Genomic DNA, 23,381 nt, shown 5'->3' on the forward strand with positions numbered 1-23,381 from the left:
ACGGTCTCGGAGGCGCCGATCGGTGCGAGCAGGTGTGCGAAGGTTCCGCGCACGGCGGCCGCGGCGAGGGGGAGCGCCAGTGCGCCGCACACCACCTCCAGTCGCTTCACAATCTCGTCCTCCATCTCGTTATCAAAATAAATGAAAAATAAAAATAATGTGAAATTGTTTTGTTGTTTGTTTTTTTTTGTTTTTTTGGTTGTTCTGGCGGAGTGGGTGGAGTGTCGTGAGGGCTCTCGTGACGCAACCCAATACAAAAGAAAGAAGAAGACAAGTGCGCAACAAGATGGAAGAAGAGGAGCATGACCGCCGCGAGGTGGAAGGCGAGACGCACGAAGAGGGGAGCGACGGGTGCGAAGTACCTGCGGAACACAAAGTGGAAGAGGATGAGCACCCAGCTCGCGCGGCAGGAGGAGATGAAGCGATAGCACACGAGGAGATTGAAGATAAAGATGAAGGGCAACACGTCGCGGCCTCCCCCGAAGACTGTTCAACCAAAGAGCGAAGAAAGCGAAACAACAAAGATCGAAAGCGAAGGAGGTGGCCAGGAGTCTGCGCCGCAAGAAGAAGAGCAGGACCACGAGGGCGGCGGCGACGACGACGAAGACGAAGCGGCAACGTTCGACCCCGAGGAGGGCTACGAGCAGGAAAAGAACCTGAGGAACCAGTCACGCGCCAACTCGGACGCCGACGCACGCGCAGAAGGCCAACGAGAAGAAGAGGCCGTGGCCATCACCGAGCCGGACCATTCGCCCACCAGCAGCCTCGGTCCAGCCCCTCAGCCCGAGCCCGATCCCGAGCTCTTGGCCGAGCCCGGCGTCGCCGTCGAAGACCAACAGCCAAGCGAAGCCGCGCCCGCGCCCGAGCACCACGCGGCGATCCCCGATGTGGTCATCCACGACTTTGGGCAGCCGGCCGAGCGCCACCACCGCGAGCACAAGGAGGAGGAGGACAAGGCGGCCGTGGCTGCGGCCGCCGGAGCTGCCGTGGGCGTGGTGGCCGCGGCTGCCACGGTGGGCGCCGATCCATCATCATCGGCGAAGCCGGTCGACAACAACAGCTGTGCAGGGACCGCCGCCGCTGGCGCTGCGGCCGGTGCGACGAAGAAGAAGGGACTGTCGGGCCTGTTGAGCTTCGCCTACTCGCCGCGCAGCTTCAGCGCCGGGTCGGTGGCTGCGACGGCGGCTGGCGGCGGCGGCGCGTCGCCGCGTCGCGAGCTGTCGAGTTCGGCGCCGCATCCGCCGCTCCTGTCGCCGCGCATGATGTTCCTGCCCTCGCCGCCGCCGCCGCTCCACCTGCCCAAGCCCACGCCGCCGCTCGGCTCCACCGTCGGTTCGTTTCTCCCCAGTCACCGGTCCGTTTTAAGGTGGCGGTAGCAATCGCGAACTCACACGTGGCGCGCTGTGAACGGGCTGCAGGGCACGACCAGGAGCCGCAGGTGGTCTTGGTGCAGAAGTGCTGGCGACGCCGTGTGGCCCGACGCAAGATCCACGAGCTCGGTACCGACCATGATGACATCGATGAATGGTATTTATGTAAGGAATGCTATGTTTACTGACCGCGTTGCGTGAACAGTCATGCACAGTCGGGCGCGGTTCAAGGTGGCCGAGGAGATCGCCGTGACCGAGAAGAACTATGTCGACATTCTTCACACCATCATCGAGGTGGGTTGACACCTGTGGCTTCCCCTCCCCTCTTCCGACAATCGGGCTTACAGCACCGAATGGGTGGCGGCGGTTGGTGGGTGGCGGTTCGCAGGTCTTTATGGAGCCGCTCGCCAAGCAGCTCCCGGGGTGGATCGCCGAACAGAGCAAGGCCAAGAAGGTCAAGGGCGCGCCCGAGCCTCTCGATCCCGCCCTCGTACGCGCTCATCAAACCACCGCACACGCACACACGCACAAAGCACACGTGACACACACCACACACGGCACCGCACGCTCACAGCATGGCGCAGGTGGAGATCATGTTTGGGAACGTGAAAGAGCTGTACAAGATGCACAAGCCCTTCGCGGAGGCGCTGCAGCACGCCATCAAGAACTGGTTTCCCTACCGGCGGATGGGCGTGCTGTTCATGGACGTCGTACGTCGCATTCCACGATCGTGACTGGCCCACCTTGTTGCCGTGCAACAACAACCCAGTTTCATTCCGATTGGCAGCGACTAAACCAGAGATCGCGTTGCATGGAAACACCAGTTGTTGCGCCAGAACGGCTTCCTGGTCGAGTACGGCAAGTACGTGAACGGCTACGGGGCGGCGATCAAGCACTGGAACCAGGCCATGCGCCACCCGGCCTTCGCCCGCTTCATCAATGTACGTTGTTGTCGGCACCACCGCAAGCGTTTGCTGAACGCACTGTGTCGCCACTCCAGACGGCGCTTGACAACCCGCGATGCGCCCACCTCGACTTTTGCTCGCTCATCATCGTACGCACCGAACCCACCAGCCCTCCCCCCGCGACCGTTCCAGACACGCGCACGACTGATCTTCGTTCTTTGTCTTTCCCATTCGCTTTTCTTTCTTTCGGGACCCGCACAGAACCCGGTGCAAAGAGTGCCCCGATACGCGCTGCTCCTGCGAGTGCGTTGCGCCCCTCCCCCCCATTCACAATGCTGTGCCAGAGCTGACCAAGTTCAATCCCTGACGTGGCATGCTACTGCTCTCCAGGACATCCAAAAGCACACGTGGGCGGGCCACGGCGACGAAGAGAGCGTCGCCCACGCCCTCGACAAGATACACATCGTCGCCGAGTACGGTACGGCGGCCTCTCCTCGCGCTCGCCGTGGAGGTCAGCTGAACTCTCCACCCCCCCCCTCCCCAACCCTCGCATTTCACACATTCCGCACTTGTCAAGTCAACGAGGCCAAGCGGGCTGCCGAGGGAATGGAGAGGACGACCTACCTGCAGGACCACATCGACGACAAGAAGCTCGCGGTACCGTTCTCTATGCTCTCGCCCGCGAGCTGATGGGACTGTACAGTCGTAGCTAAACGTGCTGGATTGCACCACCCCAGGCGAGCCTGTCGCAGCCGCAGCGCAAGTACATCAGGGAGGGACCACTCAAGCTCGTCCATAGAAGTGACTTCAAGGACCGACACGTACGTTTCGGCGACCACCACCCCGAAATTCCGTGCCGACCGCGGCCCGCCGTGCGTGTTGTCGTCGTTGTTGTTGGCCTGACCTCTCACCTGCGCACAGGTGGTGCTGTTCAACGACATCGTCGTCATCACCGTGAGCAAACCCACCAGCAAGACGTCGCCACGACTACCGCCGTCGGCCCTGCCCACCGACCTGTGCGTCAAGGTACCGCCAGCACCACGGTTCCCTTTCCGGCTGCTCAGCTGTTGATTCCCTGACCGGCCGTCTCACAGGGCACGATCGAGCTGAAGCACTCGGTGGAGGCCAAGGCGCTCGACAAGCCCGAGCGAGGCCTGCAGCTGACCGTGCACGGCAAGACCACCAAGTGGCAGGCCGCCACGGTCAAGGACCGCGACGAGTGGCTGCGCGACCTCCAGTCCCTCTCCACTCGACCATAACTGAAATTCTGGTCTGCGCCCGGGCCGAAACAACTTCAGAATAATAAAAAATAACAAAAGACACAATATTCAGAGATAATAAATAGGGGCGAGGATGAAGCCGGCGAAGAAGAAGCTGGTACCGAACACCAGCTCCGTGACAGAGCGGTGGAAGAAGAAGGTGGCGATCAAGAAGACCAAGATCCTTCAAGCGATTGCGGTATCGGAGAACTCGGGCTATACAACAGGTACCGATCCCGCCCCACTACTGCTCCTTCATTCGTGGTCCCCAGTTCATCTCTTCTTCTTCTTCTTCTTTTATGGCCAGAGATCAATCATCACCCTCCATTTGTTTGATTTCCACTCTTCCCCATTACCCGTATCGATGATTGCTTTTTGTTTACGCTGCCCATTGCGCCCGCGATAGAATTCAAGGGGAACAATGAGCGAATCAAGGAGCTGGAAAAGAGCTACAACGAGGCTGCGCGTCTCGCCCGCGCCTTGATGCGCGACGAGCAGTGTACGTCGCGCCCACCCATCCACCCGTACAGCTTTATCTCCCCCTCGCGGCAAGTCGCTCATCTCTACGCGCGCGTAGCCTACGCCTCTGCAAGCTTGGCCATGGGGGAGCAGCTGTCGGCCATAGGCGCCCCTGAGAAGCTGAAGAGCATCGCGGGTACGTCTACTACACCCCATCTGGCTCTGACCGACTGCCACACTGCGCTTACCATCATGTACCCGACCGACCCACGCTCGCGCAGGACCCGCCCTGGTGCAGTTCGCAGGCGTGCAGACCACGCTGGGCCAGGCTCGCGAAGAATTCGTACGCAGTGACAGCTCTATTCATTCACTCACTCACTCCTTCGTTCCTCTCTTCCTTTTGGTTTGATTGATGACCCAGGCGTGTGGGCATGTGCCGCTCACATTAACACTTGTGTGTGACTTTTCTTGTTGTACTGCGCGTTACACAGTGCAAAGAGGCGATGAGCTACGTCAACGCCATCGAGAGGTTCACGAAGGAGGAGATCACCCTCGCGCGGGTACGCTGTGCCCACCATGAAGCTATGAAGCGCTGTCTACGCGGCTCACGCACGACACACGCACTCACCACCACTACCACCAACAGAGGGCCAAGCAACGGTTCAGGGAGTCGCGCATTCAGTTCGACACTGCCAGCTCCCAACTCCAGAGCCAGCTTTCATCGAAGACCGACAAGCCCTTGGAACTCTTCTCGGTGCGTCACCACGCTACGTACCGCACGCCGCACACGCATGCGACACACACAACACACCACATACGCACAGGCCACGATGCACGGCGGGTTCTGATGTGAAAGTGCGCGCGCAGGCGTACACGCACTACCACTACGCCAAGCGCAAGTACAACCGCCGCCTGATCGAGGCCTCCAATCGGCTGTCGGACGCCATCGAGATGAAGGAGTTCGTCGTGCTGGAGCACTACGTTCAGTACATGCGAGCGCAGCTCGAGCACCTCCGCGCTGCCTATCAGCACCTGTACAACCTCGACTCCTACATCACCGAACTCCAAATGTACATACACAAGGTATGCACATTCTCTCAGCTGCATTCCATAGAGACTACTTGGAATGTTCATTCATAACATTCCATCGATTCGACCCGACTCCGTAAAACAGCAAAGGGAGCAGTCGGCCGAGCAGAAGGCGCAAAAGGAGGAGCTCAAGCGGCAGCGCGCAATCCTCGCCGAGCAGAACAAGTATCGGCCGCTCGTTGAGGTACCGCGCGACCCCCGCACGACCCGCTGGCGAAATGCGGAAAACTAACGTTCGACGTGTGTCGTGTGGCGCGCCGTGTGTTTGTTAAAGTTGCTGGCCAACCCCGATTTGGCGGTGGTGGGCGCCATTTGCGTGTCGGCGGGGGCGGACCAAGCCCAGACGCTGGAGACGTTGGTGCAGATCTTGGACGCCTACAAGCTCACGCTGCCCATCATCTACATCGGAATCACCAAAGAGGTCAGCGAAACCGGTACGCATACTCGGAATTCCGCGCTCAAAGACCCACACACACACACACACACAACTGACGCGATTCGATGCGCGCAGACACGGCAGCGACTCTGTTCCGAGGCAACACCACGGCGACGAAGCTGATGACGGCCTTCACGCGCCTCACCGGCCGACCCTACATGCTGGCCACCCTCCAGAGCCTCATGAACGAATTCATGGCCTCCAATGATGGCTACGAGGTTTTCGCCACGCCCCTGCAACCCCGCGGGGTCCACACGGATCGCTAACCGAGGCCCGGCGTAATTCGCTTCACGTCTGGGGTGGGTGGTAAATAGGTGGATCCCCTGAAGGCGAAAGAGGGTGACGACACGGAGGCGAACATGCGGAGGCTGCTGGACAACTGCCAGCGGATCATGGACGCCGTCTACTCCACCGCACCAATGATCCCCACGTACGCGACGCTTTGCCTGTTATTCTAATAATTAGGACTATTACTTTTGTTGCTCGGTTGGTGAAGCGCAGTTGGGCCTAACGCGTTATCGCTGTGCTTTTCGTCGGGGTGTGTGTGTGGGTGTGTGTCGACAGCCCGTTCAAGGCGATGATGGCGCACCTGCGACAGGAGTGCGTGAAGCGTTTCCCGGACAGCTATCACAAGTCCATCGCCGGCTTCATTTTCCTTCGTTTCTTCTGCCCGGCCATCCTCTCGCCCGACTCCAACGGCATCACCACAGGTATCCACCAGCCACCACCGCAACGAAGAAGAAAGAACTGAGTTGACGCTCACACTCGCTCGCCCCCCCCCCTTCCCCCAACGACACCAGTGCCGGTGTCACCCGACAGGCGTCGGCCTCTCGTGCTGCTGAGCAAGACGATTCAGAATCTGGCCAACGAAGTGCTCTTCGGTCAGAAGGAGCAGTTCATGCTGCCCGCCAACGCGTTCATCGAGGCCAACAAGGAGCGCATCCATCAGTTCTTCGACGAAATCGCCGTACGTGTGCCCTCTCTCTCTCTCTCTCGACGATCAGGCCGCAGTTGCTCTCGGTACTGACAGCTTGGGTGGGTTTGGGGGGGATTGCGCAGACCGAGCCCGACAACCTGCTGGACTACACGCCGCTGCAGTCGCTGGAGCAGGTCAACAGCAAGCACCTGCCCGACATCCATCATCACGTGGTGAAGAACTTGACCAAGATCGCGCAGTCGCTCATCACCTACGACCAGAAGGAGTCCATCCCGCTGCTCGCCCACATCCTCGCCCAACTCGACGACGAGTCCGATCCGCTCCAGCCGCAATGACGCTTTGCCTTCTTCTCCCTCTCAAATCAGCGGTAAAACATGTACAATTTTGTTTTCTTCTTCTTCTTCTTCTTCTTCTCTCTCTCTCTCTCTCTCTTCCTGCCATCATTGCTGATTCCACCCTCCAGTGGAGTGATCACCCAACACTTGTATCAAGCAAGTGGACAGAAGAGCACTGTGTTTCTTGTCCAGTTGAAAAGTAATCTGAAAAATTGCTGCAATTTTTGTGATTGGCTACGGCGTTGGGTTGGGCAACCACACAGCTGCGGCCCAACTTTTTTCTTTTCCCTTCATCGTACCCGTGACAGTCAAGATGGCGCGCGTCCACTACGTTCTCGCGGTCCTCGCCGCTCTGGCCGTCCTCTTCATCGCCGCTGAGGCTGGCACCATGACTGGTACGCGCACACGAAATCAATAACAAAGCATCAAATGGATTCCATTTCGATTTCTTTCTAAAATTGTCGGGTGGAGCAGCCGAGCAGCAGTTCCGTCAGTTTGCCGCCCAGTACGGCAAGAGCTACGCCTCGGAGGAGTTCGGCGAGAGGCTCAGGATCTTCAGGGTACCCTTGTCCTCTCTCTTTCTCTCCAGCCAAGATGAACAAAAGTTGACGAATGATCGATCATCCACAGGATAACCTGGATCGCATCGATGCCCTCAACTCGGCCAACACCGGCGCCCGCTACGGCGTCAACAAGTTCGCCGATCTCACCCCCAAGGAGTTCAAGGTACCGCACAACGTCAAGTCTTGTTGGCTCTACACGCGTTTTGCGCAATTATTATTTTGCATTCATTATTATTCGTTTTCATGTATTGCATCGGAATGTGTGGTATGCGCGTTGGGTGGTTGGCTGACTAGCGCGTTATTCTTCTTCTTCTGTGCCTGTGGCAGGCTACGTACCTCAAGGGTGCGCGCAGCGCCGGTCAGAAGAAGGCCGCCGCTACCGCCAAGCTCGACATGACCGGTCCCCTCCCCTCCCAGTTCGACTGGCGCGACAAGGGCGCCGTCACCCCCACCAAGGACCAGGGCCAGTGCGGTTCCTGTACGTAACCTGCCCCACTCACCCAGCAGTCGAGCGTTGTTGTGCTGACGTCGTCACGATGTTGCTGGTTCAGGCTGGGCGTTCAGCGTGACTGAGGCGATTGAGAGCCAGTGGTTCCTCTCCGGCCGCAAGCTGGTCAGCCTCGCGCCCCAGCAGATCGTCGACTGCGACCAGGGCAACGGCGACTACGGCTGTGACGGTGGCGACCCTCCCACGGCCTACGAGTACGTGATCAAGGCCGGCGGTCTCGACACCGAGGAGTCCTACCCCTACACTGCCGGTACGCACCTTGACCCCGCCCGACAACATCACACACCGCAGACGCACACGCACACCCACAAACAAGGCTTAACGCGCCGACCAATCGTGCAGAGGACGGTCAGTGTGCCTTCAAGCCCTCTGCCGTGGGTGCCAAGATCTCCAACTGGACCTACATCACCACCACCAAGAACGAGACCGAGATGCAGTACGGTCTTGCCAGCAGGGGACCCCTCTCCATCTGCGTTGATGCCTGTACGCCCACTGCCTCCGCGGGACCCGCGTTGCCGCACACCACTGACCTCCTCCTCCCCCCATCGGCATTCCAGCCTCGTGGCAGTACTACATCGGTGGCGTCATCACCAGCCTGTGCGAAGACAGCCTCGACCACTGCGTCATGTACGTGGACTCCCAATGCGTCCACCCAACCCAAGCTCTGGTCCGCTCGCTCACGGTCTCTCCTCGCTCTCTCTTCTCTCTCTCTCTCTATTCCCTGCGATGTCTAGGATCACTGGCTACTCGGTCCAGGAGGGCTGGGACTTCATGAAGTACGACGTCTGGAACATCCGTAACTCGTGGGGCGAGGATTGGGGCTATGGTGGCTACCTCTACGTCCAGCGCGGCTCCAACCTCTGCGGTACCGAGCTCCGTCCAACCCTACCCACCCACCACACTGAGTAACGACGGACGAGGCCTTGTGAGCTCATCTTTGCCTTTTCCCCCTTTGTGTGAATGCACACAGGTGTCGGCGATGAGGTGACCATTCCCCTCGTGTAAGGGAGGCCAACCGCGACTCGCAGCTCAACTGCAACAACTGCTCTCTGTGTAAAACTTCGACGACGGCCGAAAGAGGCGCCGGGCAAGGGGGGCACGCGTGCGCCTCCCTCTCTCCTTCGCCTGCATGTGCATTGGCAACCTGTGGAAATGCACACGGCCCGTTTGATTTGAACTTTATTCAGCCGTGTGTGCGCACGCACGAGGCACCATTGCGAGTGCGTCGATCGCACACCACGCGGTGCTGGCCTCTGTGCAATGCGTGTAGGTCCGCGCGCGCCTCCTTGCCGCCACCCGACATTTCGGCGGGGGCCGCCTTGTCTCCGCCCACACCGGATCGCGTGCCCCCAGGCCTCGACCTAGAAGCCCTCCTTTGCCTTCTGCTTGGTGTGCTTCTTGGTGGCTCATGGTGCGTTGCGTTCAGTCGACAACACGCGAAATTTCCGATTCGGCCAACCATCAAGCGGGCGAACCTGCGAGTTGTCGGTGATGCACGCGGGGAGGGACCAATCGACTGGGGTGGCGACCCTCCCTCCATCAAGATTATCCACCCTCCCCTGTATCGCGTGTCTCTTCAAGTCCACGGCATCACGCCACCTCCACGCCCCGCATTTGTCGTGCGTAGACGCAGCTTTCTTTTTCAATTCATATTCTCTCTGTACCACCATCAACTCATAACATCATCGTCTACTTTACCACACACACAGCATCATCAACATCAACATCAACAACCCGGTCCATCGATGGCAGAGACAGAGACAGGCGCGCAATCGGTCAGCCCAGGGCATCCGGCGCCAGAGCCTGGGTGGCCGAGCCCAGTGGCCGCCAACGCCGCCGCAGCGGCCGGCGGAGGGCCTGGGCTGACCCTGGGCCAGGCCCTGCTGGCCGGGAGCGAGGGCCAGCAGCAGTACATCCACACCGTGCTGCAGCACATCACGACGGCGGCGGCCGAGAAGTACGCCTCGCACCGCAAGCGCAAGCATCGACGACGATCGTCCGGTGGCGATGACAGGAGGAAGAAGGGACATCGGCACGAGAAGAAGGAGAGGAGAAAGAGGCGGCACGATGACGAGGAAAAGGAGGGTGGAGGAGGTGATGACCCGCGAAAGGTGACGACGTCGCCTTCTTCGTCATCAGCGTCTTCTTCGACGGACGAGGAGGAGGGCGGGAAGGAGTGGAAACGAAGGCGGAGGGAGAGCACGATGTCGCCCCTGCTCAAGATGGTCATGTCGGACCTCTCACGAGGCTTCTTCGAGCTCAAGGCGGCCGGCGTCCACAGGTCAAGGCAAGGCGGACTCCCCCAGGGTCTGGGGCTGGGCGAAGGCCTGAGCCTAGGCGCCACGTCAGCTTCTTCTACTTCAACGACGTCTACATCACTCCATCACCACCCTCCCCAGCGCGCCTCCTTGCCGCAGCCGCACTCGAGGCCACTACTTCCACTTCCTCGAAGCAATAGTCGACCTTCACCTCACGCGGCCACCCCAGCTGCGCCATCATCGTCCTCTCTACTCGAACCGCCTCGCTTCCCACTCATGACCGACGATCGACGGCTCCCGCTCCCTCTGCCTCTTGCCTCCTCCCCTGGCTTGGCAACTGCTTCATACCACCGGCACCCTCCACCCTCATCCCCCTCGCCCTGCGTAGGGCAAGGCCAGGCCTATCATCCGCCTCAGCGAGCCTATCCCCCACATCAAGTAGTACCAGGTCGCCAGCTGCAGCAGCCTCGTCAGTGGCCAATGCAGCAACTCCAGCCGCCGCAGCAGCGTCAACACCACCACTTTCCTCACTACCACCATCAGCATCGCCATGGGACTCAGCAGCCCTCCGAGTGGAGCTCGGCCGACCCGCCCTCCGATGGAGACGCGGAATCGCCCTCGGTCGGTGAGGCCACACGAACGCAGCATCTGCCTTCGATGATGGCTCCTTCTTCCGATCAACAACACGACCTCACGTCCGAGACTGAGATTCAGTCCGGTCGCGTGGTGTGGCGCCGAGGTCCGCCCATCCTCCCTCCGCCCATTCCGTCGCTGTCGTCAGCGCCCCACTTCCTCGGCTCGACGCCTCGAAGTCTGCTCCCGTCCTGGCCTTCTATGGGAACCTACTCGCCCGCCTTCGCCCAGCACCAGCTGCACCTCCCTCCCCCAAGCGATGGCCTCCACTTTTAGCCTTTTGTGCTTCTCCTTGGCCAATTCCAGGAAACAAACAGAGTTGAAACAATTTTTTGAAATTTGAGCCCAGTGAGGGGGGGTAAAAGGAAAAAGAAAGGCTTGGAAGCAAGGACGCAGATAAGAAGAGATGGCGGGCTATTCGGATCTCGACCGCCAGATTGAGCAGTTGAAGCGATGCGAAATCATCAAGGAGTCGGAGGTGAAGGCCCTGTGCGCCAAGGCGCGAGAGATTTTGGTTGAGGAGAGCAACGTTCAAAGCGTCGATTCTCCCGTTACCGTACGAATGCGCTTCCATTTATTACTGCATACTGCCGCCATTTTCACCCTGCAGCCCTCCAGCCCTCTCTTTCCATCTGCCGTCCTCACCCCACCCATTCATATGCATACATGTAGATTTGCGGCGACATCCATGGTCAATTCTACGATCTCAAGGAATTGTTCAAGATCGGCGGCGACTGCCCTCAGACCAACTACCTTTTCTTGGGTGATTTTGTGGACCGAGGCTTCTATTCAGTCGAGACCTTCCTTCTTCTTGTTGCCTTGAAGGTACGACACAGCCCTCATCTTGCCCAGCCCTTGCATCATTCGTCCCCCCTCCCCCAGTTTGAAATCTTCGACGTCCTTGCTAATTCAAATCGGTGCAGGTACGGTACCCTGATCGGATCACGCTGATCCGCGGAAACCACGAGAGCCGGCAGATCACCCAGGTCTATGGCTTCTACGACGAGTGCCTGCGCAAGTACGGCTCTGTCAACGTGTGGAGATATTGTACAGAACTGTTCGACTACATCTCGCTGTCGGCCATGGTCGACGGAAGGATCTTCAACGTCCACGGCGGTCTTTCCCCCTCTATCACAACGCTCGATCAGGTCTGCCTTCCTTCCTCGCCCGTGCTTGCTTCTGCCTTTACCTGCGCTGCTCGTTGGCGTGTGCTCACTGTGCGTGCGTCTTCCCTTTGCTCAGATCCGAGCGATCGACAGAAAGCAGGAGGTTCCTCATGAGGGACCTATGTGCGACCTCCTGTGGTCTGACCCAGAGGGTACGCTCTCCGCTGCGCTTGCAAATGAGTGGCAAGCAACGAGCATTGTTAACTTTAGTGTCCGCTGCCGTTCTAGACATCGACGGCTGGGGCTTGAGCCCTCGCGGTGCTGGCTACCTGTTCGGAGGCGACGTGGTGTCGCAGGTGAGACTCCCCCTTCTTTGTCCGGTTGTTCTTTCGTGTCTGCTTGGCTGTTCTCATGCGCTCTTGAATGTTCTTCTCCTCACTCTTGCAGTTCAACCATGCCAACAACATCGACCTCATCTGCCGAGCACATCAGCTGGTGATGGAGGGGTACAAGCACATGTTCAACGAGACCCTCGTCACTGTGTGGTCAGCGCCCAACTACTGCTATCGGTACCCAAGCCTTACCCCTTCGAGTGTTCCTCTCCCTTCTCTCCCTCTTCAACCCCACTGACCCCTTGCTCGCCGTGGCCCTCTTCACTCTTCGCTACGCAGTTGTGGAAACGTGGCGGCTATCCTTGAGCTGGACGAGCACCTCAACAGGAACTTCAAGATTTTCGAAGCCGCGCCCCAGGAGGTCCGAGGCGTGCCCGCCAAGAGACCCGCCCCCGACTACTTCCTCTGAACGAGGTCGTTCCTCGGAGCCAACCCAGCTCGCTCTCTCTTCTCCACCAACAACTTCCTCTTCTTGTCACCGCCACAAGAGCAACGCACGCTGCGACGAGTGCCTTCGCCAGCCGTGCGCACTTGCCCAGTGGCTAGCCGTACAACACACATCTTTTCCACAGTGTGGCGTCGTGTTCTTCGCCTGGCAATCAATGCACACACAACACCCCAACCATTGTTCTTGTCACCATCATCACCATCATCAAGTGGTGGCTCCTCTCCTTGCGTCGCACTGGGCGAAGCTTGCTACGTTACCACCGGTTGGTGCGCAACAGCAACGCGGAATTTCAAATATTGGTAGCCAAGGCACGCGTGTCGACACTCAGTTTTTGGCAGTCCACGTCACGGCGGAGTTTGAATGAGAGCGAAAGCGGGCGTACGATTGGCCGCAAGGGGGGATCGCGACCATTGGCCGGGGGTTGCGCCAACGCGGAGGCCACCAATTTATGTGCGGGGGCCACGGAGAGGGCTTTTTGTAGCTTTGTTCTTCGCGCAGTCCACCAAACCACCCTTCTTCTTCTACCCCTCTACATCAACATGTCCGGCATTGCTGTCTCTGACGATTGCGTCCAGAAGTTCAACGAGCTCAAGCTCGGCCACCAGCACCGTTATGTCACCTTCAAGATGAACGCCTCCAACACCGAGGTGGTCGTCGAGCACGTCGGTGGCCCCAACGCCACCTACGAGGATTTCAAGTCGCAGCTCCCCGAGAGGGACTGCCGCTATGCCATCTTCGACTACGAGTTCCAGGTTGACGGCGGTCAGAGGAACAAGATCACCTTCATCCTCTGGTACGATCATCAATCCATAGTCCTCCTTTTCCTTTACCGCTCTCTATTGGAAGTGGGGGCGACTTGATTGTTAGAATTGGCGCTTTTCACGACCATTTGTACAGCTTCTTACCCTCTTGTTCCTCATTTTAGGGCTCCCGACTCTGCCCCCATCAAGTCCAAGATGATGTACACCTCCACCAAGGACTCCATCAAGAAGAAGCTCGTCGGCATTCAGGTTGAGGTCCAGGCCACCGACGCCGCTGAGATCTCCGAGGATGCCGTCTCCGAGAGGGCCAAGAAGGACGTCAAATAGACGACTTCCCTCTGTCCCCACCTCTGCTCCCTAGTGAGACTAGAGCGAGGAGGCGATCGTGTACTAGTTAAATCTACACATCCCACCCTGGCTCTCGCCTCTCTTCTGTGCCGCTGATGTCGCATCCGATCTTGGATGCCCCACCAGCGGCCATCCGTAACATAACTCAAAAACTTAAAAAATATTCAACATACCTTCTCGCCCCATTCCTTGCATTCTTTCCACACGCGCTGAAATTCTGCGGAAGTTGTCTCCTTATTTTATTCGCAGCGAGTAGAAGCACAAATCGGGAGTGATTCAGCAACAATCAAGCGTTGAAAGCAACATCAGACGTCCGAATCGATCAGTAGAGCCTGCACGAAGCCGGATAGAAAGCTAATCAAACGGTAGAACCAAGATCTCACCTTCATGTCGAGGAAATCGGACAAAGTAATCATCGAGCGCGAGTCGTGGGAGACGCCAGGCAGCCCCGACTACCTGGCCGCGAAGCTCACCATCGTCAATGCGCAGGTGGCCCTGCGGCCCGGCCGCAAGAAGGGCCAGCTTGGCGATGCGCCCGACCCCTACGTCGAGATCGAGTACGCGGGCCGCATCTGGGAGACCGCCCTGGTGCGTGCCACCCAGCAGCCCAAGTGGAACGAGACCTTCGAGGTGCCCATCCCGCCCGAACGACGCAACCAGCTGGGCGAGATCGGCATCCGGGTGTGGGATCGCAACAACAGCAAGAAGAAGGGCACCAAGGGCCAGATCTTCCTGGGCGAGGTGCGCCTCTCGTTGGGCGACTTCGGCGGGGTGAACTTCGAGTACGTGGAGCCGCGGCGCTACCGACTGCGCGCGAGGTCGCCCACATCCAAGGACGACTCTGTCGATGGTAACATCACGTTCAAGATCGGCATGGTCCTCCCCAAGAAGCGAGCCTTCCAAGAGTACTCTAACCCCACCAAGATTGCCCCCCCGGTGCCGGCACGAGATTTCTAACTTCCTTTCCTTCTCCCATCTCCTGCAACCAGCTTGCATCCTACGGGACCCAACGGCGAACGCTCCACGCAGAGCTTGTACGCCCCCCCCCCCTCCGCTTTCGCTCTCTCTTCGTTCTTCGTTCTTTGTTCTTTGTTTTCCTCGCGACGACATTTTTTTCTTTATCTTGGGCTTGTTCAGAATAAGGACCCCGGCCTGACTGACGCACCGCCGTTGCTGTTCCTGCAGGATCGCCGAGTCCGAGTCCATTGCCGATGACTCGTATGAAAGCGTCATGCGCTCGCTGGTATGCTACACTCTTTTCTCTCCCTTGTTCCAACAATCGTCATCCATCTAAACAATCGCTATCGTTCGCGCGAACAGGCACTCGCAGAGAACACGCGCCAAATCGGAGCCGACACGCTCGAGAGCCTCGGCAAGCAGGGCGACCAGCTCCGGCGGATTCAGGAGGAGATGGACGACATCGAGGAGCTGCAGGATCGTGCTGACCGCTCGATGCGGACCATCACCTCCGTGGGTGGTGCTCTGGCCAACAAGTTCGCCCCGAAGAAGAGCCGCAGGGTGCGCCTACACACGCACACACACCACAACAAAACACACACGCACACACGCACACTCACGGTTCCCTTGACAATCGATCCCGCACAGGACCACGTGACGAAGGGCGACAAGATGCGGGACAAGCAGAAGCCGGGACGAGACACGGCGCTGGAAGAGGCCGAGGAGGAAGAGGAGGAGCGCATCCGCCAGCACAAGCGATCGGGCCAGCACTTCCGCGGCAAGCACAACGACCGCGGCGACCGCTCGTCGAACCTCTACAAGGAGGACTTCTCGCACCTCGGCCAGGACTCGCAGCAAAAGATCAAAGAAACCGACAAGGGTCTCGACCGGATATCCGATCTGCTCGACGACATGAAGCTCATCGCGCTCGGTACCGTCCTTCTTCTTCTTCGTTCTTCTGCAAGGGCCGTGCGCACCATGGCTGACCACATTTTTTTTTTTTAAAATGTTCATTTTGGCGCGGTAGACATGGGCGATGAGATCAACGACCACAACAGGAGGCTGGAGATCCTCAACCGCGACATCGACACGGCCAACGTGCGCATGAAGCAAACCAACCGGAAGATCAAGGATCGCCTCTGATCAGGGGACAGCGGGCTGTTGGCTTATTTATGGCTTATTTATTTATTTTTTTGGCCTTGGCGGTTCGCCTCCAGAACCGCAAGCGGACACCAGCGACTGTACAGCGACCCTTCTTCTCCGCTGCCTGCGCCATAACCCAGCCACCAGCACCAAATACATCCGCGCAAACAAAGGGCTCTTCTTCTTCATGTTGTTGTTGTTGTGTGGAATGGTCAGACAGTGATGGCCTCCACGGTGCCCATGGCCGACCGCGCGTCGTAGAAGAACAGATTGTGCACCTCAGGCTCGCCTGCACGGAGGAACACACCGCACACACGACACGTGCTTAGCGCGATGACACTCACGCGCAGAGAAAGAGGCAGAGGGAGATCGCACCCTTGGCCGAGATGACCTTGATGACCTGTTGACCGAGGATGCCGCCCACAATCGCGCAGATCGGGCTCAGCTCCGCTCCCGCCGTTCTCGCCGTCTCACTGAAGGGAAAAAGCAGAAAAGAGAGTGCCGCACGAGCAGGAGACTCAGTCTCTGATCGCACGCGCACACAGCAACGGACACACGCACGCGGAGAACGCACAGCAGGAAATCGTCGGTGAGGAAGTTGTCTCGCAGGCTATGCTTCTTGAGGAAAGCGTTCTTCTGCTCCACGAGCCTCGCTTGCTCATCGCTGGTGAGGCCGTACGGGCGGCGGCCGTGTTCCCCGCTCCACATGTACAACACTTCACCGCACACACGCACACGCACACACGCACCTTCAGTGAATTGACTGCGCGGGAGGGAGGGGTGAAGTCATGGCGGTGCACGCGTACGTAGGGAGGCAAAGAAGAGTTTGGGTACTCGTCGCATGGAAGCATGGCCCCAGTTCACCTTGTGCACGATGTCGAACAGCGGCGAGGCGGCAACAACGGTGCCTGTACCACACACACACACACCCCGCACACACACACACACACACACACGACACACACACGTGAGGAAGGCGCGAAAATGATCATCTTCAGCGGGAGCGAGACCTGTCTTGGGCGCGGGAGGCTCTTCGGCTTCGGTGCGTTGACGTTTGACCGGCGGCTGCGCGTCGACGGCGCCGCTGCGCTTGCCATTCTCCTTCTCCTTCTCGTCCTCCTTCGGCTTCTCCTCCTCCCTGGCGTGGCACGACACGCAACACACACCGCACGCGGTGGGTCAGCCAAGTGGTCGCCGGCGCGCGCGCCGGGCGAAGCTGAGACGGGGATAGCGCACACAATGTAGCTGTGGCCGCCCAGATCGGCGAAGAAGAAGGCGCGGTAGCCGAACGAGTCGGCGGCGTAGAAGGGGATGCCGTGCTTGCGGCAGATACCGTTCACCTTCTCCTGCACCGGGCCGCACACAACACGACACGACACGACACGACCAACGACACGACACGACCAACGACACGACACGACCAACGACACGATACGACCAACGACACGATACGACCAACGACACGACACGACACGACACGACACGACACGACACGACACGACACGACACGACACGACACGGCCAACGACACGACACGACACGACACACAACAAGACGTGGGGCGAGGTCAGCACAACAGCTGTGTGTAGGATTGCGCGTGGGCGACGTGGGGCGACGAACGATGGTGGCCAGGGTCTGGGTGGAGATGCAGATGACGTTGAAGGCGCGCAGGTAGTCCTCGTCCTTGTCGGCGATGTCGGCGCTCTCGAACGTGAGCTTGGCCTGCGGGTTCAGCACCTGGATGCGCTCCAGCGCCTCTGCCCTCTTGAGGTGCCACATCAAGGAATGAATTAAATTCGTGTAGCAAGATCAAAAAGGATGAAAGATGGACGGCATACCGTCTTGCCGACGTCCTCCTCGCGTAGAAAGAACTGGGCGGCCAAATCGGATGGGCGGATGGGATCCCGGTCGAGGATGGTGACGTTGTTGACACCGGCAAGCACCAGATTCTTGCACACCTCGGTGAGGATGCCGCGAAAGCCGGCCAGCAGCACATTCGCCACGCGCAGCCGCTTCTGGGCATCGGCGCCCCACAGCCGGATCTGGCGATCGTAGAGGGCTGCCTCCTCTTCCGTCAAAGACGATGCCGCTGATGTGGGCTCCACCTCCATCTTGTGCTGTTGGCCAATTTGTTTTCTCCCTGCTTTTCCTGTTGTGTTTTGATTTCCCGTGATGGCCACATCCTCACTGTCTTCACATGCTCTGGACACGACTCTGGGCAAGCCGGCTGCAGGAATGCCCGTGACCCTGTTTGCCAACGCGCAAGGTCTCACCATCACTCTCCCACTTGCATTCGGGAGTAATCTGCGATCTTTACTAACAACATTGCGTGCCCACAGGCGAGGACTGGACGGAGCTCAGCAAGGCCGCCACCAACGCCGACGGCCGAGGTACTACTCACCACTATGCTGCCCCCCACATCGATGCCGCCTTGTTTGCACTTGTCTCATCCATTTCGCGCTGAACACCAGCCACCAAGGACAACTTCCCCGCGCTGGCGCCTGGCCTCTACAAGGTGCGCTTCGACACGACGACCTACTTCAGGCAGGCCGGCGTCGAGAAGTTCCTCTACCCCTACGTCGACATCGTCTTCCAGCTCGAGGCCGGCCAGCACTACCACATCCCCCTCCTCATCAGCGCCCACGGCTACTCCACCTACCGAGGAAGCTGAACCCGAGCGTGTGCGGTCGTGTGCGTGTCGTGTCGTGTCGTGTCGTGTGGTTGATAAATAACAACGCTCATTTATGTAAACGAGAGTAGAACATGTTAGAAGGAAGAAGAAAGGAGATGAAGGAAGAAGCTTGCGCCTCCGTCCCCGGCTTAGAAGGACGGTGCTGGCAAGCTCTTGGCGGTGCTCGTGGTGGCGGGCAGATGCGACTAGAAGAGCTTCTTGACGACGTCCTTGCGGGCCATGGTGACGTTGTTGGGCAGGGCCACTACGACGGCCGTCTCCTGGTTGTAACGGAAGTGGTCGGCGACTGTTTGGAAAGAAGAAGAAGAAGAAGGAGACGTGAGGTGTGAGATGGGCCAAGACCAACGCAAACAAACAATGATGAGGCCAATGAAGGTGGAATGCAGGAGGTGGGAGAGCGTACCGACGATGTCGCCATACTTCTTCATCGTGTACTCGAGGAGCTTGTTCTGCTTGACCTTACGGAAGTTCCACGTGATGATGTAGGGTCCGGTGGAGGTGACGATGCTACGCTCCTCATCGGATTCGCCGACGTTGAATCGCGCCGGCGTGAAGCTCACCTTCCCCTCCATCAGTTCAACGTGCTCGGGCTTGAGCCTCAGGATACGCGGCACGGGCTTCTCCTTGCCCATCGTCGACTGTTAGCCCAAACAAAGAAGAAAACGCAAACGATGGTTTGTCAGCAAAGCAAATTCGCAGCACTGCGCGCAGGAACGAGTGTCGGGCGACGGAAATAGGACCTCGAAACCGGTAGTTCCCCTCTCCAGGGCAGTGGAGGCCACAAGCAGGTAATTGCGGCAGGTGGCCAGAATCCACTTGCCATCGGCGGTGACATCAATACCGATGATGGGGTCTACACACACACACACACACACACCAGAAAGAGCGCCAGAGTTAGGCCTGTGCATCGCAGAAGTGACGAGAAGAAGCGAAAAAGGACTGGTGACGTACCACCGAGACCGGGGAGGGTAGTCTTGGCTCGTGGCTTGAGCCGGGCCAGAGGGTCGATGTCCCTCGAGAAGGTCTTATCAGAGAACAGCCGGATCTCACCCTTGCGGCTGCCCATCACCATGTGACCGTTCTCGGTGGTCGCCATGCAGCTCAGAGCAGGCGCGGACTTGCCGTACATGTAGCTGCACCGCAACAAGGAAGACGGGGAGCGCCCACACATAATCAAGGAGTTGATCATCGATTGCTGGGAAGAAATGGGGTGACGAACCTGCGGCTCGACACCTGCTTCTCGCCTGGCAGGCGAGGGTCGAGGCGGTAGAAGGACTGGCCGTTGAGGCCCATCAGAGTAGGCGTGGACGTCGTTTGTGCGTACTTGGTCTCCGGGCACACTTCCTTGATGGGGTACTCCCTGGCCGTTTTCTGAGCAATAGAAGGAGGAGGAAGGTAAACCCAGGATCCAAGCAAGGGAGGGCATGTCAGGGGTGAGGCTAGCTTACCCATTCCTCGACGACGTCACCGCGGGTCAAGTCCATCTTGAAGACCTTGTTCTGCTCGGTGGGGTGAAGCAAGAGCAGGTTCTCATCTTCGTTGTGGAGCATCAGCCTGTCGCAGTGTCCACGACATCAAACAAGTCAGCGACCACACCAAAGCTGTTCAACATTCAGCAGCGCTAGGGGGAGGGCGTACTTGCGCGGCTGGAAGCGCTGTCCGCTCGGGGTCTTCACATTCTTAATAGTCGTGCTGAACTTGAGGCGGTTGTCCGGCGTATGCTTGAACACTCCGATCTGGGAACCGCGCACCACGAAGGAACGATCGTACTTGTAGCCGACGGCAAGAGCGCTGTTCTTGGCGTTCTTGTCCTGCTCTGATACCTCCTCCTCTTCGTCATCGCTGTCCTCTTCCTCTTCGGGCTGCTCTTCCTCTTCTTCCTCTTCCTCCTCCTCGTGCTTATCCCCTGCGGTCTCCGGCTTCTCTTCCACGAATTCCATCTTGTCGAACTCTGTGCGCGACAGTGGCAGTGAGCAACATAGTGGCTGCTACGGCGTAGTATCGCGGATCGTACCTTGAATACCATCGTCCTCCTCCATGCCATCGACCTCGTCAGCGTAAGCGCCCAGAATCCAATCGACGTCGTTTTTCTGATACGCGCAAAACATAAGCAAGTTCGCTCCACCCACAACAGATCAGCTGACGGGACGTACCGCGACTTTGGCGAAGGGAGTAGCGGTGTTCGTCTCCCACAAGAACTTGGAAATGTCCTGCTTGAAGTCCTCGTTGACCTGCTCGTCGTGGAAGACCAAGCTGAACGTGTGCGTGACGCCCTCGTGGACGTAGGCCCACACAACGGACTTGTGGGTCTCATCGAAATAGATGTGCATGTCCGAGCCCACCTGCTGCGCGAGGGTGATGACGCCCGACTGCAAGATGTACAAGTAGTCTGCATGCCCCATCAATCCCTGTGAGCAAGCAGCGTTGAAGCACAACGAGGCGGTGGAGTGAGGCGTACACGTGATCGCTTCCTTGGAGTGAACAGTGTTGTTGACGGCGACTTGAACCTGGCTCTCGATAAGGAGGAAGGTGCCGGTCGAGGCGCTGTACCGGAAGAAATCAGCCGCGTAGTTGCCGACGCACTTGCCCTGCCTCTTCTGCTCCACGGGCGGAGGAGGCAGCGGCGATCGCATGAGTTCAATGGAACTGGGCGACAGCGAGTCGGGCGTCATGGCGGGCGTCGCCGGCGTGTGAGGCACAGAGCTAGACGAAGTGGACTTGATGGGTGTGTGCAGCTGTGCCTCGGCATGCCTCACTGCAGGCTCTCTGTAGAACACACGACAGACATGGGCGGTTGGCTCAAGACAAGTAGATTGATGAGCAAATCATGAATGCGCACCTGGGCAAGAGAATTGCACGGAGATCGTCGGGGCTAGCGTCTACAGCAGAACGTTCATAGATGGCCTCGTACATGGAGTAGCGTAGCCGAGCCTCGAAAAGCTCGACAAAATCGTCCTCCCGATCGAATTCAAAGAGATAGCGGGTTGCAACACCAAACTCATCGCTTGTGAATGTCCAACTGAAGGCAGCGCGCTCCAGAGGACCAATCTCTTTGGCCAAGTCCATGCCCTGGTGCAGGGGGAACGTCATCTCGGGCGGCACTGCAGAATCGTGGTTAGGATTACAATGTGCAAGTGGAGGTACACCTAAGAGGGAGGTGGTACGATCGTAGTCCGCATCTCCCTCATCCTCGCGAGTGATCTTGAGGATGGCAGTAAAAGATTCGCGACCGTTCTCCAGGTCTGCCCTCGCGGCGTTGTATCTGGTGGAGAGATTTTAGCATCATTACATGCAAGCAAGCTTGTGGAAGAGGAAAACATACAGGCAAGTCCACGTGCCCGCCTTTTCGATGTAGAAGGTGCCCTCAGCTTGGAGCTTGGGGGCTGCATTCTCGCTCCAGCCAAGGATCGATTTGAGCAAATTCATGTCGCGTTCCGATGTGCCTGTTGGCCTCAAGGATGTAAGGATGATTTGAATCTTCGTTGATCTGCGTTCTGCTTTTGCCGCCTTTTCTTTGGCCAACGGAAATTTTCTGCCGGGGCTGCTGACGTCACACCAGCGGACAAGAAGACGAACACGAAGAGAGATGGAGGAAGCCGACCTTAGCGTGCCCCTGTTCAGCGGAGTCAGCATCAGTGCCAGAGAGGTACGATGCTCGCCTGACCCGACGGAGGAGAAAAAACTATTTCAACTGATTAAATGCAATTTAAATGCATTCTAGCCCGAAGAGGATGACAAGGCCGACCTGCTAGGCAAGCGTGTGGTAGAGGAAGAGGAGGAAGAGGACATCTTTTCCTATAAAAACAAGAGGCTCGATGAGGATGATCTCTTCGGTGGCCTCGACGATCCCCTCGCCAAGTAAGTTTCGCTCTCCTTTTCCGCTTACCGTTCGGTCACTGCACTGGGCGGACTTGATCGTAACGAGAAGGGCTCACCCCTGCGTTTCGGCCTGGCTGCAGGAAGAAGCCGGCAGCCAAAGTTGGTGAGGGTCTGTTCATCGACGATGAGGTGGCGGCGGATATGCTCTCCCATGACTTCAACGACCTCCTTCTGCTGAAGGCGGCAGTACGTGCTACCTCAAGATCCTGTCTAGCCACACTTCAGCACACACACACACACACCACACACACACACACACACACACACGACACACACACACACACACACAATCCTCACCTCTCACCTTTTCAATTGGCCGCTCCACAGTCGCACAAGGATGAGGGCGTTTTCAGAGCACGGCCCAAGGCGGTCGAGCTGGCTGCTGCAGACGAGGACGATGTCCGCGTTCCTGACGTGTATGCACGCCTTTCTTCATGACTGTTTGTCGATGGTCACGTGTTCCTTACCGCCGTCTTCATTCTCACCAGGGACTTGGAGAGCATCGAGGGCCTGCAGAAGAGGACTTCGGCACAAACGAAGCCAAAGCGACAAGCGCCAGCCATCGGGGTAAGCTCGGCGATGGTGGTTTTCATTCATGAAGGGCACTGTGATCCATCTCTCGCGGACTGATAGTCATGGTGCGTTGTCCACTTGTCCACATGCCTACAGGGAGGAAGTGGCATCAAGCGGGGCAACAGCAAGCTGGCCGCACCGACGACGCTCGATGACGAGCTGTTTGGGCTGATTGGCGACACAAGCACCGCCGGAGGAAGCGGGAACACCACCTCCGCTGCGGATCCGCTCGATGACATCTCCTCCTACATCGCCCGACAGCAGCAGACCACCAGCAAGGGTCTCTTTGATGACTAAGCATCTTTCTGTTTATGCAGCAAAGATCTTGAA

At 58.3% G+C, this 23,381-nt stretch overlaps 13 protein-coding genes across 13 annotated transcripts in view; 10 read left to right on the forward strand and 3 right to left on the reverse strand.

The window, feature by feature from the left end:
• Positions 1 to 125, reverse strand: part of ACA1_296270 (deoxyribosephosphate aldolase) — a gene marked incomplete at both ends in the record, with an annotated part of 2,400 nt that extends 2,275 nt beyond the window's left edge. The window contains one exon of the mRNA XM_004368227.1: positions 54 to 125. Coding sequence (XP_004368284.1) covers positions 54 to 125 — 72 coding nt within the window. The remainder of the gene's footprint in view (positions 1 to 53) is intronic.
• Positions 126 to 452: 327 nt separating this feature from the next.
• ACA1_296280 (RhoGEF domain containing protein) lies at positions 453 to 3,534 on the forward strand (the record flags this gene model as incomplete). The annotated part of the gene is made up of 13 exons (XM_004368228.1): positions 453 to 1,332; positions 1,419 to 1,499; positions 1,576 to 1,664; positions 1,759 to 1,860; positions 1,955 to 2,080; positions 2,195 to 2,311; positions 2,371 to 2,424; positions 2,537 to 2,578; positions 2,666 to 2,753; positions 2,853 to 2,932; positions 3,013 to 3,096; positions 3,197 to 3,301; positions 3,370 to 3,534. The coding sequence occupies 13 exons, from the start codon at positions 453 to 455 to the stop codon at positions 3,532 to 3,534; spliced, it is 2,013 nt and encodes a 670-aa protein (XP_004368285.1).
• Positions 3,535 to 3,628: 94 nt separating this feature from the next.
• On the forward strand, positions 3,629 to 5,784 carry ACA1_296290 (Ras GTPase activation domain containing protein; the record flags this gene model as incomplete). Its single annotated transcript, XM_004368229.1, has 10 exons — positions 3,629 to 3,761; positions 3,941 to 4,033; positions 4,112 to 4,189; positions 4,275 to 4,336; positions 4,485 to 4,553; positions 4,640 to 4,747; positions 4,861 to 5,076; positions 5,168 to 5,266; positions 5,357 to 5,516; positions 5,594 to 5,784. 10 exons carry the CDS (start codon positions 3,629 to 3,631, stop codon positions 5,782 to 5,784), a joined length of 1,209 nt encoding a protein of 402 aa, XP_004368286.1.
• A 93-nt stretch (positions 5,785 to 5,877) lies between these two features.
• ACA1_296300 (Ras GTPase activation domain containing protein) lies at positions 5,878 to 6,790 on the forward strand (the record flags this gene model as incomplete). The annotated part of the gene is made up of 4 exons (XM_004368230.1): positions 5,878 to 5,948; positions 6,083 to 6,228; positions 6,319 to 6,485; positions 6,578 to 6,790. The coding sequence occupies 4 exons, from the start codon at positions 5,878 to 5,880 to the stop codon at positions 6,788 to 6,790; spliced, it is 597 nt and encodes a 198-aa protein (XP_004368287.1).
• Positions 6,791 to 7,103: 313 nt separating this feature from the next.
• ACA1_296310 (cysteine proteinase precursor, putative) lies at positions 7,104 to 8,866 on the forward strand (the record flags this gene model as incomplete). Its single annotated transcript, XM_004368231.1, has 9 exons — positions 7,104 to 7,185; positions 7,265 to 7,350; positions 7,421 to 7,516; positions 7,681 to 7,825; positions 7,905 to 8,111; positions 8,204 to 8,344; positions 8,419 to 8,488; positions 8,596 to 8,726; positions 8,832 to 8,866. 9 exons carry the CDS (start codon positions 7,104 to 7,106, stop codon positions 8,864 to 8,866), a joined length of 993 nt encoding a protein of 330 aa, XP_004368288.1.
• A 740-nt stretch (positions 8,867 to 9,606) lies between these two features.
• ACA1_296320 (uncharacterized protein) lies at positions 9,607 to 10,399 on the forward strand (the record flags this gene model as incomplete). The annotated part of the gene is made up of 2 exons (XM_004368232.1): positions 9,607 to 10,205; positions 10,279 to 10,399. 2 exons carry the CDS (start codon positions 9,607 to 9,609, stop codon positions 10,397 to 10,399), a joined length of 720 nt encoding a protein of 239 aa, XP_004368289.1.
• Positions 10,400 to 11,158: 759 nt separating this feature from the next.
• Positions 11,159 to 12,659, forward strand: ACA1_296330 (Serine/threonine protein phosphatase, putative; the record flags this gene model as incomplete). Its single annotated transcript, XM_004368233.1, has 7 exons — positions 11,159 to 11,308; positions 11,425 to 11,577; positions 11,676 to 11,900; positions 11,995 to 12,070; positions 12,147 to 12,214; positions 12,306 to 12,427; positions 12,530 to 12,659. The coding sequence occupies 7 exons, from the start codon at positions 11,159 to 11,161 to the stop codon at positions 12,657 to 12,659; spliced, it is 924 nt and encodes a 307-aa protein (XP_004368290.1).
• Positions 12,660 to 13,237: 578 nt separating this feature from the next.
• ACA1_296340 (Actophorin, putative) lies at positions 13,238 to 13,786 on the forward strand (the record flags this gene model as incomplete). Its single annotated transcript, XM_004368234.1, has 2 exons — positions 13,238 to 13,491; positions 13,624 to 13,786. 2 exons carry the CDS (start codon positions 13,238 to 13,240, stop codon positions 13,784 to 13,786), a joined length of 417 nt encoding a protein of 138 aa, XP_004368291.1.
• A 408-nt stretch (positions 13,787 to 14,194) lies between these two features.
• ACA1_296350 (C2 domain containing protein) lies at positions 14,195 to 15,907 on the forward strand (the record flags this gene model as incomplete). The annotated part of the gene is made up of 6 exons (XM_004368235.1): positions 14,195 to 14,712; positions 14,797 to 14,841; positions 14,993 to 15,050; positions 15,128 to 15,325; positions 15,413 to 15,695; positions 15,792 to 15,907. 6 exons carry the CDS (start codon positions 14,195 to 14,197, stop codon positions 15,905 to 15,907), a joined length of 1,218 nt encoding a protein of 405 aa, XP_004368292.1.
• A 212-nt stretch (positions 15,908 to 16,119) lies between these two features.
• ACA1_296360 (SUMOactivating enzyme subunit 1, putative) lies at positions 16,120 to 18,018 on the reverse strand (the record flags this gene model as incomplete). Its single annotated transcript, XM_004368236.1, has 8 exons — positions 16,120 to 16,196; positions 16,283 to 16,380; positions 16,482 to 16,623; positions 16,714 to 16,815; positions 16,918 to 17,045; positions 17,144 to 17,253; positions 17,528 to 17,671; positions 17,746 to 18,018. 8 exons carry the CDS (start codon positions 18,016 to 18,018, stop codon positions 16,120 to 16,122), a joined length of 1,074 nt encoding a protein of 357 aa, XP_004368293.1.
• Positions 18,019 to 18,079: 61 nt separating this feature from the next.
• On the forward strand, positions 18,080 to 18,578 carry ACA1_296370 (hydroxyisourate hydrolase; the record flags this gene model as incomplete). Its single annotated transcript, XM_004368237.1, has 3 exons — positions 18,080 to 18,173; positions 18,247 to 18,297; positions 18,379 to 18,578. 3 exons carry the CDS (start codon positions 18,080 to 18,082, stop codon positions 18,576 to 18,578), a joined length of 345 nt encoding a protein of 114 aa, XP_004368294.1.
• Positions 18,579 to 18,784: 206 nt separating this feature from the next.
• Positions 18,785 to 22,232, reverse strand: ACA1_296380 (protein involved in vacuole import and degradation, putative; the record flags this gene model as incomplete). Its single annotated transcript, XM_004368239.1, has 12 exons — positions 18,785 to 18,885; positions 19,003 to 19,237; positions 19,340 to 19,452; positions 19,551 to 19,732; positions 19,819 to 19,970; positions 20,048 to 20,153; positions 20,238 to 20,550; positions 20,614 to 20,689; positions 20,753 to 21,365; positions 21,439 to 21,700; positions 21,764 to 21,861; positions 21,922 to 22,232. 12 exons carry the CDS (start codon positions 22,230 to 22,232, stop codon positions 18,785 to 18,787), a joined length of 2,562 nt encoding a protein of 853 aa, XP_004368296.1.
• On the forward strand, positions 22,186 to 23,348 carry ACA1_296390 (uncharacterized protein; the record flags this gene model as incomplete). Its single annotated transcript, XM_004368238.1, has 6 exons — positions 22,186 to 22,245; positions 22,321 to 22,457; positions 22,559 to 22,664; positions 22,806 to 22,894; positions 22,967 to 23,045; positions 23,148 to 23,348. 6 exons carry the CDS (start codon positions 22,186 to 22,188, stop codon positions 23,346 to 23,348), a joined length of 672 nt encoding a protein of 223 aa, XP_004368295.1.
• Between the last annotated feature and the right edge of the window lie 33 nt (positions 23,349 to 23,381).

The sequence above is a fragment of the Acanthamoeba castellanii genome (genome assembly GCF_000313135.1).
Source record: "Acanthamoeba castellanii str. Neff unplaced genomic scaffold scf7180000084777, whole genome shotgun sequence".
NCBI classification, from domain to species: domain Eukaryota; phylum Discosea; order Longamoebia; family Acanthamoebidae; genus Acanthamoeba; species Acanthamoeba castellanii.